Genomic DNA, 18753 nt, shown 5'->3' with positions numbered 1-18753 from the left:
ACCCCCTCGTCGTGACCCTCTTACACGAGGTCCGTATAACGAGAACGAGCGTAGCGGAGACGCCGTTTGTTATTACTTATTGTGCCGATGCGCGCGCGTGGCTCGTCCGTCCGTGTTTACGTTGGCCGTCTCGCCCACACGCTGTCCTCCTCGCATTTTTTACTCGGTACATTCCGCCCGGTGTTGTTGGAACGAGGGTTGTTGGCCCGACCGACGGTTCTTCCCTTCCTCCGTCCTCCATCTCCCCTCGCCCCCGCTCGAATTTTGACGTAGAGTTTTTATTTTCGAAGCCGATTTCGACAACCACAACGCTACATCGTCCTGCTTATCTTCGGGGAACGCATCACGATTTTTGTTTTTAAGAGAAAATTTGTTGGGAGTTGTTGCATTATTGAGAAATAATTGTCAATGTATTCTGCATTGTTAATTTCTTCTTTTTCTTTTTTTTTTTCTTATATTTTAATACAATGTTCGATTCAGTTTTAATTTAAAAATTAAAACACGATAGAAATAAATTTGAAATTCTTTCGCAATTAAATTGAAACAAAAGGCGTGCTCGTCGAATTTCTATAACACGTCGGAATAATTTCAAAATAAATTCGGGCCGAGCGTAAAGTGCCCGAACGGTGGTATAATTATATCGATCGTCTCTTTTCGACAGCCGCGTGAAGCGGCCATGTTTCTCCTAAATTTCCAATTAATCTCGGGCCACAGGGGACGTACGTCGACGATAAACTCGCATTATCTACCCCCGGCAGAGACGCGAATTTATTCCGCCCAACGCGGTCACTTTAACGTTGCAACCGCACGCAGTCACCGAGGGAACGCTGCAGACTAATCGCGCTATCCTGCGTGCACAGAAAAGTTACGTGCCCCTCGAATTTATGCACGAGCACGCACCAATGTCACCGTCGTGCATACCGGCTCAACAAATTTCCAGAATCACGTCGTCCCTTATTTTTCACTACGGAAAGCTGAACTTCCCGCGAAACTAATAACCATACTGCTTTAAAAAACGAGAGAGAGAGAGAGAGAGAAAGAGAGAAAGACAAACAATCAACTACCGCGTTAAATTCTATTCAAAATTATTAATATTTAAAACCTTTCGTGCCGTGCGATCATTGTACTTCTACATTGAAAGTTTCTCGAGGTGTAAAAGCGAATGGAGCAATAGGCGCAAATTAAGTTAAACGTGCACGAGTCGAATGCGCTCTTCGGCGTCTAACAATACCAGATTATCATCAGGAAACGTCGAATAATTATTCGCACTCGAATCGTCGTGGCTCCGGCGAAGCGTCGTCTGTAAACGGATACCGTCTCGGTCTCGTGTTCTCGGCGCTCGAGCCTGGGCGGAATGGCTCGTGACATGGCCGTAGGGCACACTCCAGGCCTTCGTTATTCCAGGGCTCTAAACCTGCCTAATCCGAGTATAAGATACTGTACTTTATGGCGTAATGCAGCGGACAATGCGGAGCCGGCATTGTGAGGAACGATTCTCAGCCTGGCGTGGAGAGAAACCCCGAAGGTAGAAGTAAAACGCGTCGTCCGCTCGTTTTAGAGACTCGGGCTCTTGCGTTAATAGCTTCGTCGCGGCTTGCCCCTTGCAACTTCTTCGCGCTTGAACGCGCCGCAACGAGACGCAAATCGACCGAGCCGAACGTGAAAATCGCGAGAACAAGGGCGTGCCGAGATAACATAATCGTACGCGCTCAATTATAATAAACCTACTCGCGCGCGACCACTTTTACCTCACAATACGCAGAAATCGCGTATCCCGGCGTCGAATTTCCCGCGATCGGATGACGTAGAAAGTTCTCCCGCGGCTTTCTGGTAATAAATTTCAAATGGATTTCAATTTCGAAGACTTAAGCCTGACAAAAACGTCGAGGCGAAATAGCCCGAGCCACAAAAATGTCAAGTTTATTTAATAAAACGGTAAAGTAAAACAGTATAATATTCCGACGAGTATGACAGTTATGCGAGCGGTTAAATAAAAATTTTTCTCGAGCATTTGATTCGGTCGAAACGGTTCTACGAGCATACATTTCATGCGTACGATGATCGAGTGACATGTTCACGGGTGTTTAATGAGCTAAATTGAAATTAGATCTTTGGCGAGAGTTCTCGAGGTCAATAGGCAAAGGGACTCGTCAACGCTGCTCCGGGACAGCTGCGAGACTCTCGAATGGAGTCGAAGCTCCGCCGATGGGACTTAGACCGAAGACAACCGATCGCGAATTAAATGCAAGCCACGATGGCAATTTGCCGCGGCAGCTGCTCGACATCTGCCGAGTTGCATTTTGCTCGTAACCTTCGCGATCTAAGCGCGCAAATAGCTCTCTAGTTGGACGAAGCCGTACGAGCGAAGGGCTGCGTAAGAATTCCTGCCCCGGGGGCGATCTCGCGCTATAAATAGACGGGAGATAAGGAAACAATCGAGACGAACCCGACCGGGATTAGCGGTGAGAGAGATTCAGCATCTCCCCAGGTGAAAATGTCACTTCAATAAAGTCACTCTCTACGGCGTTTAATTTTTAAATTAAATTCTAATTAAACCGCGCGGCTCATTTATCGATTATGGGCGCGCTCAATCTACGAACTCGCTCGCTCAGATCGAGAACGCAATAGTACGGACCAGAAAGAGATCCGACAAACGATAATCTACGGATCGGTACATTCTCCCGCGGTTTACGAAGCCCTGCGAATCTAGTAATCGAATGGCTTACGAACAAGCCCGTGGGTAATTTATAGACCGAGTCTTTCGTTCGGGCGATCTATAAATTTATATATCCGCGGAGTTATCTGCAAATCGATGCATCTTCGAATTTATATCGCTGCATGTTAATTTTTGCGAACGGCCGATTTAATAATCCGCGAATGTATCTCGTACGTCGAGCCACGCACGTAACCTTCCATTATTATATCCGAGGTGATTTTTGAACGGGTAATTTATTTAAACAAAACGATGATTGATTACGTAGTAAACGTAACGACACGGCTGACAACGTCGTAAAATCGACCGTGCCCGTGGGCACGATCGCGTTAGCCGAGAGCATGAAAAGATCAAGCGACATTATGCGAGATATCATCAATGCGGGCGATGAATATTCCGATGAGAGGGGAGGGTCCCTTTTTAATTAACAGTAAGCGCGGATATCTTCACGCGTATCTACGATCGTAACGCGTCTTTAACGACATGTCGAGCTCGATGCCGACAATAATTGCTTTTTTCTTTTTTTTTTTTTACCAGTTTCTTTTAATTAAAGTGCATAAACAAAAAATGGAGCTTTTTATCTATCTTGCACCATCAGCATTAAATAAGTACACGATCTTGCTCTCATTTCGTGTCCTTAATTTCTTTTTCTGATTATTTTTTAAATAAAGTTGTATCGCATTGCCGCATGTTCTTCAAATTTTGTCGCGCACGTGAGCACATGTGAACACGCGCGGGGTATAAATACACGGTATCTGCAATATGTTAAGTTCGCTACGTTTCATATAACGATTCCCGCGAGAAAGCAATAATTATGCCGTAAAGGCAGAGCGCCGAGGGACCCCCGGTTTCGTGTCAACGAGTGTTCTCGCCGAAAATAAAAATGCCCGCTGGCGATATATAGGGCGAGGACGATAAAAATAAATGCAGCCGAAGGGTGCCCGGGATCCTTCGCGATAACAGATTGAGCAGTAAAGACAACCTAATGACTATACGAAAAAATAGATTCGTGAAACAGAGAGAGAGAAACGAATTGCGATAAATTTCGCGACGTATCAAGCGTAATTTTCCACAAATCGGTAATAAATAAATCGATATTTTCGGCACTTGAAATAAAAAAAATAAAAAAATAAAAATAAAAAAATTAATATTAATTTTTAATTTAATATCTCAAAGCAAATCTTTTTTAGTCCATCCTGTACACATTCTCAGGTACATAGTCTTTCCGGGTCGCGATCGGCCGGGCATCGAGAATAGCGATAGCTTATCGATCGTTTGATCAGTCCGAATCGATTAGTCAGGCTCGGCGCTTGCGACAACAGCAGGAAGTAAGGGAGCGTGGGAAGCGAAAGCGGTCGGGATTGAAAACGCAAGCTGACGTGCCCGGGGAGTTTCGTGACTCGAAAAGCTCGCGGCAGCTTCATGTGACCGAGCACGGCCGACCAGATCGGCTGACCATGACCTCGCAAACCTTTTTATCTCCCGTCCGCCGCTTCCTCTCCGGTCTCTCTCTCGTCTTTTCTACTCGCGGATTTTTATTCACCTCCGGCAATAAACGGGACGGAATAAATGGGAACCCACCCCCTATTCTTTTATTTTTTAATTTTTATTTCTCTTTTATTCGGCAGCTAACGAAATAGAGTTTCGTAGTTTTATAATATTCCCCGCGTCGCCAACAGAATCGGATCAAGTATTACGCGAGAGCTGCTTCGTTCGCTCGATTACGCAAATATACTTTCGGAAACAGATGTGTCTCCTGTGGACGCGAACGATAGGCAATATGTTAAATACCAAAGTGCCTTCGCTTGTACGGCGTTCGTGGGACGTGAATCTCTCTGGCGTCCCCGCGGAAAAACGCATCGTGCGGAATGACGAGCGATAACGAGAGTCCGTCGAGTCCGCCACTCGTGTTTCGGTCGATTAATCCGGCTTGAGTGCGGTACGTCGTCGGTACTTCCGTGCGAGAAAGCACCCCTTTGTCGAGTATGAGACGCGGCGACGGATCAACCGATGGGCGGGGTGGAGGACCCGTGATTCTCCCATTGTCTCGTCGCAGTCGTCCCCGTCTTTGTCCTCTCTTCCGATAGCGTCGGTCTCAAATTGAACGATTACTCCGTCGAAGATGTTCGTAGTCGTCGAACACGAAGGAATCGGAACCTAATTCCGCCGCGTTTACTACGTAATAATTCCGCTCGTTTAAGTGAAACGTGATGCTCGTTGCGATTTAACGTAATTCAAAGAGACGTGAACTTTGTCGGCTGAAACAGACGCCTGTCGTGCACGGGTCCTGAGCTCGCGATGAGGAGAGAGAGGCGAGAGGAAGAATCCCGGCGAGAGAGGAATCACACAAAAGAGCAGAGGGTTACTGAGAGATAAGTACCGTCCGTCCGTCAGCGTACCCATTAGACACATGTGGCTTTCCTGAACAACGGTCCCGAAGCCCTCCGTAATGTTCCCCGGGATAAGAAAGTACTCGAGGAGGATTAACGCACCCAAAAACGCGTGGCGTCATGCAAAACGGCGTCGTCGGTCAACATCTTCGCGGTTCATTTAACAGCGATATTCTAACGATAAAATAAAAAAAGAAAAGCTGTTTCAAAAAAAATAAACGTATTTAATTAAACTCGATCTTCGACGCGAATAAAAAAAAGAATTATATAAATTTTAATAATAACTTGGGGACAGAAATAAAATTCGCACGTCGTTTAAAGTGAAATTATTATCTCCGAAGCTTTATTTATTTTTTTCTTTTTTTTTTTTTTTTACAAGCGCAGAACGGCGAACAATGCTAATGTATTCCGGTGATACTTGCGCGTTATTCATACGTTGCGTTTTCATTTATGCTGGCGTTGCGTCTCGCGTTACACTCTTATTCCACGCCGTAGTTTAATCCACATTCAATGTGGATAAATAATCTTTTTAACAGCGCCCACGTGTCTGCCGTATATAAATTTATTCCACGCAATACCGCGACGTATTACGCAACGTATCAATATTATACATTTATACGATATACAAATTAATATATATTTTTCTCACGTGCGGAATAATCTTATCTGAATCGCGGTCGCATCTTTTTCATTGCTGCTTTAAAGCAACGGAAGCTCGACGGTGCAAAAGAATTCATAATTATAATATATTTCGGCCCGATATTTCAATAACGTAACGAGAGCGTTCGATAATCGATCCGCTATCAGAGTCGAGCGTAAATCGATATAATTTTTACTACGTAATCCCTCATACTGCGTACGACCATCGTAGAGAGCACGTGCTTTGCGAGAGACAGTGTAGTGTTCCGGGGTGGCCATACGCAATTTGATAACGTGTATTTTAGAAACCCCTGCGTATCGAAAGGCACCGTAAAGAGAATCACGCCGAGATGAGAGTCACGCGAGGGTAGCGGTAGGTAGGGGGGGAGGTGACGCGGTACATTAGATCGCTCCCGACCGCCGAAGGTGATAGACGTAGTCGTCCGGGACAGCCACGTAGAGTTCGATAACGTAGATTTTACAAGCTCCTGCGTACCGTAAGCATGTTAGAGTCGAACCGAGGTCAATGTCGTGCTAGAATCGGGCGAGTTAGTTATACCCACGTTCCTCATACTGCGTACGACCTTGGTAGAGAGCACGTGCGTCGTGAAAGATACATGCACTATTCCGTGTAGTTGTACGTAGTTTAAAGCGTAACATTTTGTACGTAAAAATTTAGAAGCTTTTGTATATTGAAAGAAGTCAGTCGTGAGAATGTCGGGCGGGTTATTGACGCGACATTTCTCATACTGCGTACGACCGTGAAATAGTAATTTCTGACCGATGCTTCGAGACGTATTTTAACCGATATATATAATTTAGTATTTTAATTGTACAATTCCTTGATAGTTGCACAACTCCCGCGACACTTCCTTAGTATTCTCAATAATTCTTAGCATAAAATGTTTTCCGTGGACGAGAATTTTAATTATTTTCGACTCGAATAATGTTCGTAAGGACGTCAGGCTCGCGTTTAAAATAAAATGTTCGGTAATAAACTCAAAATTATATTCGGGAATAATATTTCGCGTCGAAAGGTATGAAAAATATTTTAGTGCGCGGTCGCGTTACAGTGAAAAATCGTTTCGTTGTGAAGTTCTGATCCCTGAGGCCGGATGCTGCGCCAGGGGATCTGGCTCGGGCAACGTCAGTTTGCTGTTAAGGTTAATATTTCTATTCTACGCGATCTATAATATTTATTTGCTGAAAATTAATACGATTGAAATCTAATCTCGTATTCTTACTTTTTTTGTTACAGATATGATCAGGGCTCATCCGAATGGTCATATTGGTGAGTAATCTTTTGGGTATGGTGAAGGAATTTTTTTCTATTGAAATGTCGAATCGAATCGAAACATATCGAGAGAGAAAAAAAAGTTTGAGTCACATTTAATTTGCTCTTAATTATATTATAATATTAATAATAAGAAAATTATTAATTTAATTGACTTGAGATAAAAATATTTTAGTAAATAATTTTACATCTTATTTATATAATTAAACATTACTTTCTTTTACTATTAATTACTTTACTTTAATTATTAATACATTACTTTAATCAAACATAACTTTTTACCAGTTAATTAATATCTGTGATTATTTAAATATAAATGTAATTTATTATTGCTGACTCATACTATTCGTTCGATCTCGATAGTAGACATGAACTTTCATGGTAAAGTCTGCACTCCAGCTTCGTAATCACGAAGCCATTACGCGAATACACATTGTCCTGATAGATTTCTGTTACAACTTTCGTCAATTAAATTTATCAATCGTCTGCGTCTATATCCATTATTATCAACGACATATATTTTATCGATAAAGTACTGCGAAACAAAAATTATTAGAAAGAAAGTATTATATCTACAATAAAAAAAAGTTTATTTTAATAAAAATTAGAAATAAACATGCGGAAGACAAATAGGTTTCATTACGAGCTTACGAGAAGCTCGTGCCAATTCTGTCTTTTAAAATTCTGTAATCTATAAAGAAAATAAAATAAAAGCATGGGAGAGTATTTCGAGGGACGGCGATAATTCCGGGCATGCATCGATCGGTTAGACAATGACGGTAGATAACCTACGCCCCCGCGATCGTGAAGGGGTGGGTCCGAATCGCGGTCCCCTCGCTGTCTCTGCCGTAATGATCACCTGAAAGTGCATTCCCTCATCTATGCGCAACTAACACGGAGACATAAATCCACCTTCGAAGGGCCCGAAGCCACGTAATCTCGTTCCGACATCGAAAACCCCGTCCGTCAAATCGCATGAGGCAGATGCCAGATTTTCTATACGTAATATTGAATAGAGGATATTTCATGATGGAATTCAGAAATTCAGATCGTACTTCGAAGCGGCGAAAAATCAAATCTCTTGGGTAACGTTCCAATCGTGAAAAATTCAATTTATCAATTTTATTGTCGTACTCTTGTAACGTATAAAAATATTTTTATAACAATTTCTAAATCACAGACTAAATTTTAATAAAAAAAAAAATTTTGAACGTAATTTTTTAGTTGTAGAAATTATAATTAAATTAAATTACAAATTAAAAATTATATGGAAAAAACACTGTTAGTTTGTAACCGAGATAAGTAAAATTATATGATTCACACGCTTGAAGTCTCATTACGAAAGAGCTGGCTCTCCCTTCGGTATACATCGCATATGTAAAATACACGCCCTCTCGCGAAGATGAGAAATGAGGTAAAAAGAATAAAAATAATAGGATTAATTCGTCCGCCAAGCGCTCGTGACGACACCCGTGCCACCACATGTGGATTAGATCTTTTTCTTGTCTGCACCACGTGTGGATTAGATTGTGTTCCTCTTATTTTGATGCCAGACAGCGACACTGTCTATCCCATTTACCATGCTAACGAGGGTTTCTAACTATAGTAAAGAAATACGAGGCTCCCGGTTTCTTTTCCTTTTTTTCCCAGTAGAATAAACGCCCGCTATCGAAATTAAACGCCGTACAAACGCAAAAAAAAAAAAGTAAAAAAAAGAAAAACGTCGCGTGAAAAAAGGATCGATAAAATATGCAAAAGTAAATCGATGTTTATTGTCAACTCTGCTATTATTCTCAGATCGCAGGCACGTCGCAAAGTTCGACCTACCCGCTCGTATCCTTTTAAAGGCGAACAATAGGTTCTTTCTTTCCTGAAACGCGACCGTGGCGGCACTGATCGCCCGTAACGATTCATTGCCCTCGAAAGGCGATTTGACTGCGGAGTCGCATTGAGCACGAAATGCTAACGAACAATGGTGCCCGGGCACCTGAAAACTTGCACGCGCGCTCGATGGTGCATCTTTCTCTCCGCTGTCGCCGCGGATTATGATAATGCTCGTTTACTCGCCGGCAACTACGGTGGGGCCGGAACAGATTCGGCGAGCGAAGGGGAGTGCGACGGGTGGCGAATTTCCCGACGCGAGACGCCCGAAAAACAGGGGTGGTGGCGTAGTCGGATGAGTCATACTTCATCCCCAACGTGGCCGGTAGGGTGGAATGGTGACTGGTCGCCTATCATCTCCCTCATCCCCCTTCGTTTTCTGCCTGCGGACGAGCTCCGAGCAACAGACACCCTAACTCTATTTTCCATCTCCCTTTCTCTCTCGCTCTTCCCCCCCCCTTGTTTCGGCCCTCCATCGATTCTACCTTGATATCGCGTCATTTCTGTCCATCTCGTATCTTTCTCCGTCTTTCCGCGATTGAAATTATATTTCAATCTCCGGTCGCAAGCCCCGTTTGTTTCGGTATGCCGTGCTTCGCGGCGGTCGGAGTAAACGTAAAGTTGACGTTTCGTATATGACGAGGGATGCGTAAGCTTTGCGTTAGTTGGCGTAAACTTGCAGCAAGTAAATTTAACGAATTCCGATTAAATTTGACGTTGAGTCAAACTTAGATTATGCCGTAGGAAACTCGGATATAATGTTTAACACTTTGATACGTTTATGGAAACTTTCAGATTGGCCCTTGCTCGTTTTCGAAATTTCGATAAATCGGTGCCTTTAGTCAATATTCGCTTTCTTAAAAAAAAAAAAATAAAAAAAAGTGTCATTGTTACAAAAATAAATTATTTCGTTATCGCGTGTGTAAGAATGTTGCGGCCGCCGGCGAGTTAATAAATTATCGCGTGAAATGTAGGCTTCTTAACAAGCTGTCACCGAATTTTACACGATGCACGCGCCTGATAAATCCGGCTTTCGTAATAAACCTACGAGGAAGTAATTCGCGATGCTTATCGCGCACGAAGCGTTAAAAGACTCGTATCGCGCGGGCATTATTCCCCCGGCTTTTGACAGCAAATATTCGTGACTATTTAGTCTAGCGGGCTTATCTGCCTGCCGCCTGCGCTACCGCGTGTCTCCTGCGCCTTCTCGCGAGTCACTTCCGGCCGATACGATCGTCTAATAAGATAGCAGGAAGAGAACCGACGAGATACCGGCGGGCACGCAGCGGAAGGCAAGGTGGAAAACCTCGTCGCGTATTCCGCTCAGGAGACGTGTACATTTAATCCTGCCGAGACGAGGGATCGATGCTTCGGTTTTGACTAACAAATTTCGAGCGCTACTACAGCCGATCCTCCTTTACCTCCTTCCTCCTCTCTTTCCGAGGGCGCAGCTGGCGCTGAATCATCGTAACCCCCCTCACGAGCACCTTGGCGTTGCCAGGGTTTCCGTGGCTTCGAGTAACTTATCATCCGCACTTATCAAAACCCAAGACGGTAAATAGAGAGAATGGGGAAAACAGGCGGTCACCGGGAAATGCGGAATTCGCGCAGGTAAACGTTCGCGAGCCCAATCCCGATAATCGTTAGACGGTATCGACTTCTCCCCTTTTTCCTTAATTTCCGGCCGAGTCGGCATGTCGCCAGAATCCGTTCAGAAATCGCCCTAGACCAAGTGCCATTATCGCGTCCCATTTCGGTCGCGGAGTTCTTTTTTTTTCTTTATTCTTTAAAGAGGACGCAGCTTCATTTCTTTTTGAGAGAAAGTTTAAAGAGAAATCCCGTTCATTGTAAGCTTTAAATTTTAAGCTTAGACTGTCGACAAAATATGTTGGCGAATTAAAATAAAAGGAGAGGAAAAAAATTTGCTTAATCGTCTGCCTCTGATATTAATTAAATTATTTTGCCGTAATTTAATTTGAGAACTAAAGATTTGTTAAAATATCCGGCGATATTCTGTAAATAGACAAGCGACAACGTTTCTAAGCGATCGGATATCACGCGAATATATACAACAAAAAAAAAAAGGATGATATGTGGTCTCGGCGACCCTTACGTCTCTCGATTTTTTCGCACAATTTTCTGATTTATCGCCGCGAGCGACTTTTTGTCCCCGTTAAATATTTACGCGTAACGCACGCACGTTGGCTCGCATGCGATTTCGCCCCGAGCAAGCGGAGTGACTCCGCCAGCGGTTAGTAATTCAAGCGGTCACCTCAGAGGCAACAATGGACGTAACAGTAGATACGTCGTAATTTTACACTCGAGCCCATTTTCTCGTAGTCGGTTAAGCCCGATTCACGCAACGTTATACTCGTTAACGACACGCTGGGCGAAGTATCCATATGTGAAGCAGAAGCCAACATCTGCACGACATAGTACCGAAAAAAGTATAATTTGTTAGCGCAATGAAAAATCGAAATAATCGTTGTCAAAGAGAGAAAGTTAACTACAATTACAAAATAAAAATTCATATATTACAATAGCGTGAAATTATATTTATTAGTGCATATAGAAAGAAACGGCGTTAATAAATTATTATATGTCGCGTAACATAAGCTTTAGACTTCATAGGGGCTCGAAGCGAGTGAAAAGGTTTGGGGGGAAAGGGAATATAGCGGTAACACGTAACTGAATGCTCTAACGGTCAGCATCCGCCCCGGCAATTACCTGGAAAAAAAATTAGCAGCTCTCTCGAACGCGATACAATTCGAAAGCGCAGTCGACAGATGCTGCGACTGATCGCGAATCGAGTCAGGGCAATTTCGGGAGGGAGTTCGCAAAAATTAAAATTAAAATAAAAAAAAAAAAAAAGAAAGAAATCGCGAGCCGCAATGACCGTCCGCGTAATCGACACAGGGCGAGTGTTGCGATTGCGAAATTATTACCGGCTCACGAATTGCCGATATTCGCGAGCGTCGAGCGCGATAGACGCCATCGTCAATAATTACCGTGGCGAAGCGAGCGATAACAGTCGTTATTATTAACATCCACGGACGCTTTGAGAGAGATACGTCGAAGATCACGGCGCCGCGCGGTACGTAATCGTTATTAAAGGATACTGCACTTCGGACAAGGGAGATTTCGTACGCTTCAGATCGGGATATGCAAATTTCCACCTTGACCGGTACGACGCCGTGCCGGAGAGGTGACGATATTCGGCAGAGCGCGCCGTCTTTAACCAATTTACATTGCGCAATTGCTATAAATACTAATTTTATTCCGCGTCGATTGCCGCTTCGTGCACACGAGGCATTAATATTTCAATAAACGCTCGTATGCGATGCATTATAATTAACACGAACATCAAGTCTCGTTATATGAACAGCCCGATAAATATGTATATCGACGCCGTCGCCGTCGATTCGCGCAACGCCCCAGCGGTTTCCGTGTCCCGTAATAAATTATTTTGAAATTAAAACTGCGATATAATCTCTCGTGGAAGGAGAATCGAAAATCGACGCTTCGGGGATTCGCGGCAGCGAATCGAATAGAAATACAATGCGAAACCGCACGTACCATTCCCTCGTCTATCGATGCGTCTTCCTCGAAGTAACACTCGTCATCTTCTTCCGGTGTCAAAGTGTTCGGAGGTTCTTGCGACTCCTCCTTGACATCCTGTCGTCTCATCCAATCCATGGCGAGATTTCTTCGCTCTCTCGAAATCCCGGGAATCTAAGACCTTGAGTCTCTCTAGCTTCCAGACGGTTCTCGGAATCACGTGTTTCGTGCCATCGCTCTTAGCGTGTCCGTCACTTTTAATTTTTTTTTTTTTTTTTTTTTTCCTTTTTTTTTCGGAGTAAAAGAAAATGAGAAACGAGATTTCACAGTTTTGACACGCAAGGAGCGATTCGGTGTCTCTTATCGTCCATCGACCGTGCCCCGATTAGACGGAAGTTACCGCCCACACGGGTGACATTTGCGAAATGTCAGGTTTCCTCCTATCAGCCCGCTGAATGCCGCGTTAACGAGGAGGACACGCTTCTCGAGATTGCGTTTCAGAGGGGACGCGATCGATAATGCACTTCTCGCGGCTCGCACGTGTTCCGCGCAGTGCGGCTTGCCGGGGAAACGCGGAAAAACACGGCCGACACGCGCCAATCAGCGGCGAGTCGCGATTTGTCTTTCGTACTACCTGCGAATTTCGTCCGTCCCGCTTATTTCATCAGCCGTATTCGATTCGCGAACCGCGCGACGAAAATTAGAACCGGGAAGGAATTTTAATCGATCTCCCTTCCGCCCGCAAATTCAACATCGGCGGCGGGTTCGTCGACACCCGTCAATGTCAGTTCGTGAACTTCGACGCTGCCGCGGGACTCGGGATCGATTCGCGACTCATTCAGCTACGAATTCACGTTGGCAAGAGCGTCGCGTCGTACTCGATTATCATTCATCGCGGTGCGTTTGCTGTTACCTTCATCGGCAATTCTCTGAAAGGTCCAGCCGTGGTTTAGTATCAGGAGCGATGGCCGATACGCGTACAATCTCGTCCAACGGGTAGATAAGCGACGAAGCGAAGGAAACGACGTCGTTAAAACTAGACGACGACGACGACGACGGTGTTGTTGCGCGTCACAAAATATAGTCACGTATTAAATATATATATATACATATATACGTAGATACACATATACACACACAAAAGAATAGCAAGATTATGCGAGAGACGCGCGCGCAGTCTCGCATGTGCACACGAGCGAGCCACGACCGCGGTGCAGCTGCAACTGTGTGTGCAGGCTGGGAATGCTGGAGGTGGTATGGAGGCGGCTCAGTGGGCGCACTCGCTGCCTGGTCTCTCTGTTCTCTTTCTTCGTCTCTCTTATTGCATTTCGCTCCCTTTCTCCCCTACCCCGTCCCTCTTTTTCGCCCTTTCTCTCTCTATTCCGCTCGGTCCTCCACTCTTCGTGTCCCTCGCTCGTTCCCCGGAATAGTCCCCTTTCTCTTCTCCGTCTTTGTCCGACTCGCGTCACGTCTGCCTCCCCTGCTCTGGGCTTTTCTATTCGCCTCTCCGTCTCTCGTTCTGCCTTCGAAATCCTCCCCGCTGCCCCTCGGGGGACCCAAGCTCCGTCTCTGTCGCTGTCGCTCCACGAAGAACCATGGTACTCGTTTTCTCGCTTCCCCTTTGCCCTCTTCCGCCAGTGCTTCTTCTCGAAACGCCACGATTGTATTTTTAATCTTGGAAGATTAAGTTTCCCTCCCCTCACCTTGAAATGGCACCATCTCATTACTTTTTTCTTTCCTCCCCTCGATTCTTCTTCCTGGCGATCTGCCAGTCTCTCTGTTTTTCTTTCCCTTTCGAAATCGGCGTTCCTGCCTCCCCGTGATTCGCGAAACCGTCGGTGTTTCTCGCCGCTGATTTTTCCAACCTTCCACCGTCGTCGTACGTCGTCACAATTAAAATTACTCACGTCCGCGGATGACTTTCTCTTTTATTCTCTTTAAACGCGCATTATTTCATTCCCTCTCGTTGTAACTTACGCTCCTCTCCGTCCGGCTTATTATCTTAGGGTTATCTTCTCTCGCTCTGCGTCTCTTTGTTCCTCGTCTCTCTCTCTCTATCTCGAGCAACGGACAGCGGATAAAGCTAAACAGAAAGGAGAAGGGAACGCAAAAGAAGAATAAGGAAAAGAGAGCGTCCCAATGAGGGGGTGATGGTCGAAGGTACGTCGCGATTCTTCCTCTCTCTCGGTGCGGTCAGCATCCCCTATAGAAACCTCTTTCTCTTTCGGTACCTCGTCCACCTCCACCATGATGCGTTTCCCCTTCTGAGAGTTCCATGACCCCTTCCTTTCCGCGCACCGCAGCCATGGGTTCAGGGACGAATCCCTTCTCGGTGGAGACCCATGCGCTATCCTCGGAGATCCCACAAGCGGCGCCTTTGTATTTACAGATTCACCCAGATTCGCATCCCTCGGGGATCTAGTTAATTCGCCGATTCTTATCTCGTACACGAACGAAAAATTCCGACCGCGAAAACGATCGGGCGGACTTTCCAAAAAAGAAATTACGTACCGACGGATCCTTTTTAATCCCCGGCAACTATTTAAACGTCAACGGAATAGCCTCGCGTATTTTAAACGCGCATTTATTAATTTTTTTTATTTTATTTTAAATGACACGCGTGCGGTTGATTTACTCGTTCGGAAATTCAGGTAGCGCACCGAAATAGTATTAGATAATCAATGTTGGATGCTACCAAGACACGCGGTAATTAATTACACCGGAGGTAGGTACGCGGTGGAGTATGCATAGCTCTGTCATCACGGTGGGTCGAGAAATTCTCTCGCGCGGGTGGCTGTACGGGGGTATAGAGATACCATCTCGATCTCGCCGTACGACGCGGTACCACGTCGGAGACACACGCGGTGTTAGCTATCGTAAAATCGATAATCGACGACGCCTTCTGCGTACGGGAAAACATTGTTGCGCCATAATGAAATGCGGTACAGTCCTGGGCTCCCTGAGAGAAGGAGAGCAGAACGTTGACTTCTTGCCTTCTCCGAATCTCATCTCATCTTTGAAGAATCCCGGGCTGAGTCGTGAGCGCGCGAGCGACCGTCGTCGTCGTCGTCGTCGTCTCGTCGGTTTCTGCGGTGTAAGGTTTTCTTTTTTCTATTTTTTTTTCTTTTTTTTTTTTTTTTAAATTGATAGACGTTTTCGGGCAAGATTACTATGCGGTCTTTCGAGGGACTCGCGGCTCAAGTCTCGTTAGCTCCTATAGAGATCCATTCCTGAAGGGGAGAGGATCGACGAGGAACGCGGCGCGCTAGCCTAGGGTACAAGGTATGCCAGAGAAAGACGATAAAAGAGAAAGGAGAAAAGAACGAATGAGTGTCTCCGAGAAGGATAAACGTGTCGTACGAAACGAAGAGAGATGGCTCGCAGTAACGTACCAAGTAATTTGTAGAATATTCTTGTAAAAAGGATCAAAAGCGACATCGATTATTAGTAGCCTGGGCTGCCCATTGATTATTAAATTTCTCATTTTTTAACTGTCCCTAACAACGCGAGCATTCACGTATTTTTTTTCCCTCCAACTTCAAAGCGAGTAATACATAAAGTTTCGACTGATATTATCAGTGAAGTTATTTCACAAATTTTAATCGCGTTCCAGTTGCTCGAAGGAATTTTTTTTTGGTATTATCGTAGGTAAGACGAGGATAAGCTTGTCGCCGAGAACTTAATATAGACTTCCTAATCGCGATGACGCGGTTATGACACGAAAAAGAATTTTTTTTCTCCCTCCCTCCCTCTCGAAATCGATCATTAGTTTTCAAGTTCCGTCGCCGCGGCTGTTACGTCACTGAATCCGATAAGATAGAAAGAGAAGAAGCGACAAAAAGGAGACCGACGTGAAGTAAAAGGGAGGAAGGAAAAGAGAAAAGAGCGAGAGAAAGGAGGAAGAAAAGATGAGACGGGTAGGACGAGAAGGGTGAGAGACGTGATGCTGGAACGTGTGTTAGTCACGGGTTGCCCATAGCAACCCACGCGGTAAATGCACGCGTTATAGGCGCCTCCACAGGCCACGGTATACAGGGTGTCTCGGATAATAACTTTCTCACGCGAGAAACCGCGAATTATTTGAAAAAATGCGCAAACACCAATAAGTCTCTTATTTTTTCCTTTTCTTTTATTATTATTTTATTTGCACGTAATTGAAAACGTAATTAAAATTAAGATTTTTGATCGTGGAAAAAAATATTTGTCGAGAAACTGAGGAAGGATATGAAATTTCTGTTGTACCCTGTATGCACGTGTTGCGTATTTACGCGTCAACTATATGCGTGCGCCGCAAGCGCGTTTACGGAACGCACCCGCGTGTTACGCACGCATGTGTTGCCGAAGTTAATTGATTTCGCTTCCGTCGGCTGACACGATGTTACCACTCCTTCTAACCGCGCAACGAAACCACGTTATCTGCCATCGGACGCAGATGCCTGTGAAACACGTCTGTAGACTACTATCTAGGGCCGCGTAAGGGGTGAGCGCACCCCGTATCTCGGGCCCGTTCGACAATCCGTTCTTTAGACTTTTCGGATATTTAATGGAAGGCGCAACTCTCGCGGTATCTCCCGATCTTAATGGACCAAAGTCCCTTTCCAGTTATATTCTTTTTCGAAAATATTCAAGGAATTTTAAGTCCTTGTTCACAAAATTCCAAAGCGATAGTACGTGATCTAGTAAATTTGTACAAGTCTTTGATATTCGAATATAAATTTTATCGGCATTTTTCTTATCGTATGAATGGTACTTGTTAGATGAGAGGAAAAAAAAAAAGAACAGCGCGAAATATTTCGAATTTTCTCAACGCGTTTCTCCGTAACGATCGGGTACCCCGCAGCAACGTACGATTGACTTTCGACTGATTTTTCTACGGCAAATCGATCGGCTAATAACTAACATTACGAGTGAGCGCAACGTGGAGTCTTGGGGGGTGACTGAGGTGCAGCGAACGTATCAATACGTACATTATGTTAAGCAGGCTCAGGTAATACCGCTCTTTTTTTTTTTTTTTGCCTTGTTCCTTTTGCAAGCGGATCCTTTGCGTAATATAACTCGTTCGGCGAGCCGACCGTTGAACAAAGGTTGATATATTCGCAAGAAGAAATAAAATGAGTTAACTTTCATGTCGCTGCATCTTGATCTTCTATATTACACGTTGTCGCGAAATTTAACATTTTTTTTTTTTTTTACTTTTATTTCAATTCTAAAGACGTATTCAATTGATTATTTTAAATTTAGTAATTAATTAATTTTTATTTATTACCGATTTGTTAAACAATTGATTCTTCGTCGTTAAAAAAATTATAACACTTGCGGTATTCTTTTAAAATGAGATACGCGAAGGCGGTACCAGCCGGAAGTCGAGAGACAATCCCGTTGCCTTAAGAATAGTATTAAGAATTGTATAACGAAGCCAACTAAAAATTTTCGAAGCCACGCATAAATTAAGCGTACAATGGCTGCGTTTGGCTCAGCTTCTTCACGGGTGATACTTCGAAGGAAGAAGTTTATATCGCGTATAAAACTCTCAGACTTTTCGCTCCGTAACGGCATCAGGAAAATAAAAAAAGAAAAAAGTGAGATAGAATCTAACTGTTGATAACGCGACGCGTAGAGAGTTGTCGATCGATCAAGCTCGAACCGAGAAAATGCATTAGGCGTTTTGAAATCCCGCGAACTCGAAGGGGGGAACAAAAAAAAAAGAGACGCGGGAGGTCTCGCGGGTGGGTCCTTTTTTATTTCGACATTGTTCTCATTCGCACCTATCCAGGGCCTTGTACCAGAAATCTTCCCGTTAGCTCCCACGCTTGCGAAAGAATTCGAAGCTTTCGTGTACCGGGCCCATTCTCTCATCCCACATTCGACGCTGCATCCGCATTTACATGCGGAGTTAAGATGTATAATGTTATGTAGGTATTCTTGTTTTCGTGAAACTTAAGAGGTCGATGGTCCCGAATACGCTCGGCGCGCGTTTAAAAGACGTTTATAGTTTTTTCCACCGCGCCGCCTCACGAAAACGAACGAATATATCTCGGGTAACGTCGCGTTGTTAAAAATATTGCGTAAAAATTATTTAAGAATCGTATAAAGAAAGGAAAGCGTTATCTAAATACTAAACCGGAAGCTAAAATTAATTATGACGTCAACGATGGATAAATACTTGATTAACACAACTCGATCCGGGCAGCGAAGTCTGTTAATCAACGCTATCGATGCAATCAGATACGAGGGATGGATATTCGTCTGTACGTACATCGCAGATATCTCACGCTCGT

The 18753-nt window shown here is 44.4% G+C and overlaps 2 protein-coding genes across 6 annotated transcripts in view; one reads left to right on the top strand and one right to left on the bottom strand.

The window, feature by feature from the left end:
• The window catches only part of LOC139110621 (mannosyl-oligosaccharide glucosidase-like), an 84833-nt gene that overhangs the window by 20223 nt on the left and 45857 nt on the right, over positions 1–18753 (top strand). The window contains exon 2 of one of the 2 annotated variants that reach the window (XM_070670494.1): positions 7001–7033. The gene's annotated coding sequence lies outside the window, so the exon portion shown is untranslated. Of the gene's footprint in view, positions 1–5855; positions 7034–18753 lie in introns of those variants that run through there. The other variant, XM_070670492.1, reaches the window with a different exon arrangement.
• Positions 1–18753, bottom strand: part of LOC139110616 (amyloid beta A4 precursor protein-binding family B member 1-interacting protein) — a 98525-nt gene that overhangs the window by 37714 nt on the left and 42058 nt on the right. Inside the window, exon 1 of one of the 4 annotated variants that reach the window (XM_070670479.1) lies at positions 12494–18425. The exons of the other annotated variants lie outside the window; for them this stretch is intronic. Coding sequence (XP_070526580.1) covers positions 12494–12613 — 120 coding nt within the window. The 5' untranslated portion in view covers positions 12614–18425. Of the gene's footprint in view, positions 1–12493; positions 18426–18753 lie in introns of those variants that run through there. 4 annotated transcript variants of the gene reach the window in all.

This window comes from Cardiocondyla obscurior, linkage group LG21 (assembly GCF_019399895.1).
Source record: "Cardiocondyla obscurior isolate alpha-2009 linkage group LG21, Cobs3.1, whole genome shotgun sequence".
NCBI classification, from domain to species: Eukaryota; Metazoa; Arthropoda; class Insecta; order Hymenoptera; family Formicidae; genus Cardiocondyla; species Cardiocondyla obscurior.
This window is presented reverse-complemented; position numbering and strand designations above follow the sequence as displayed.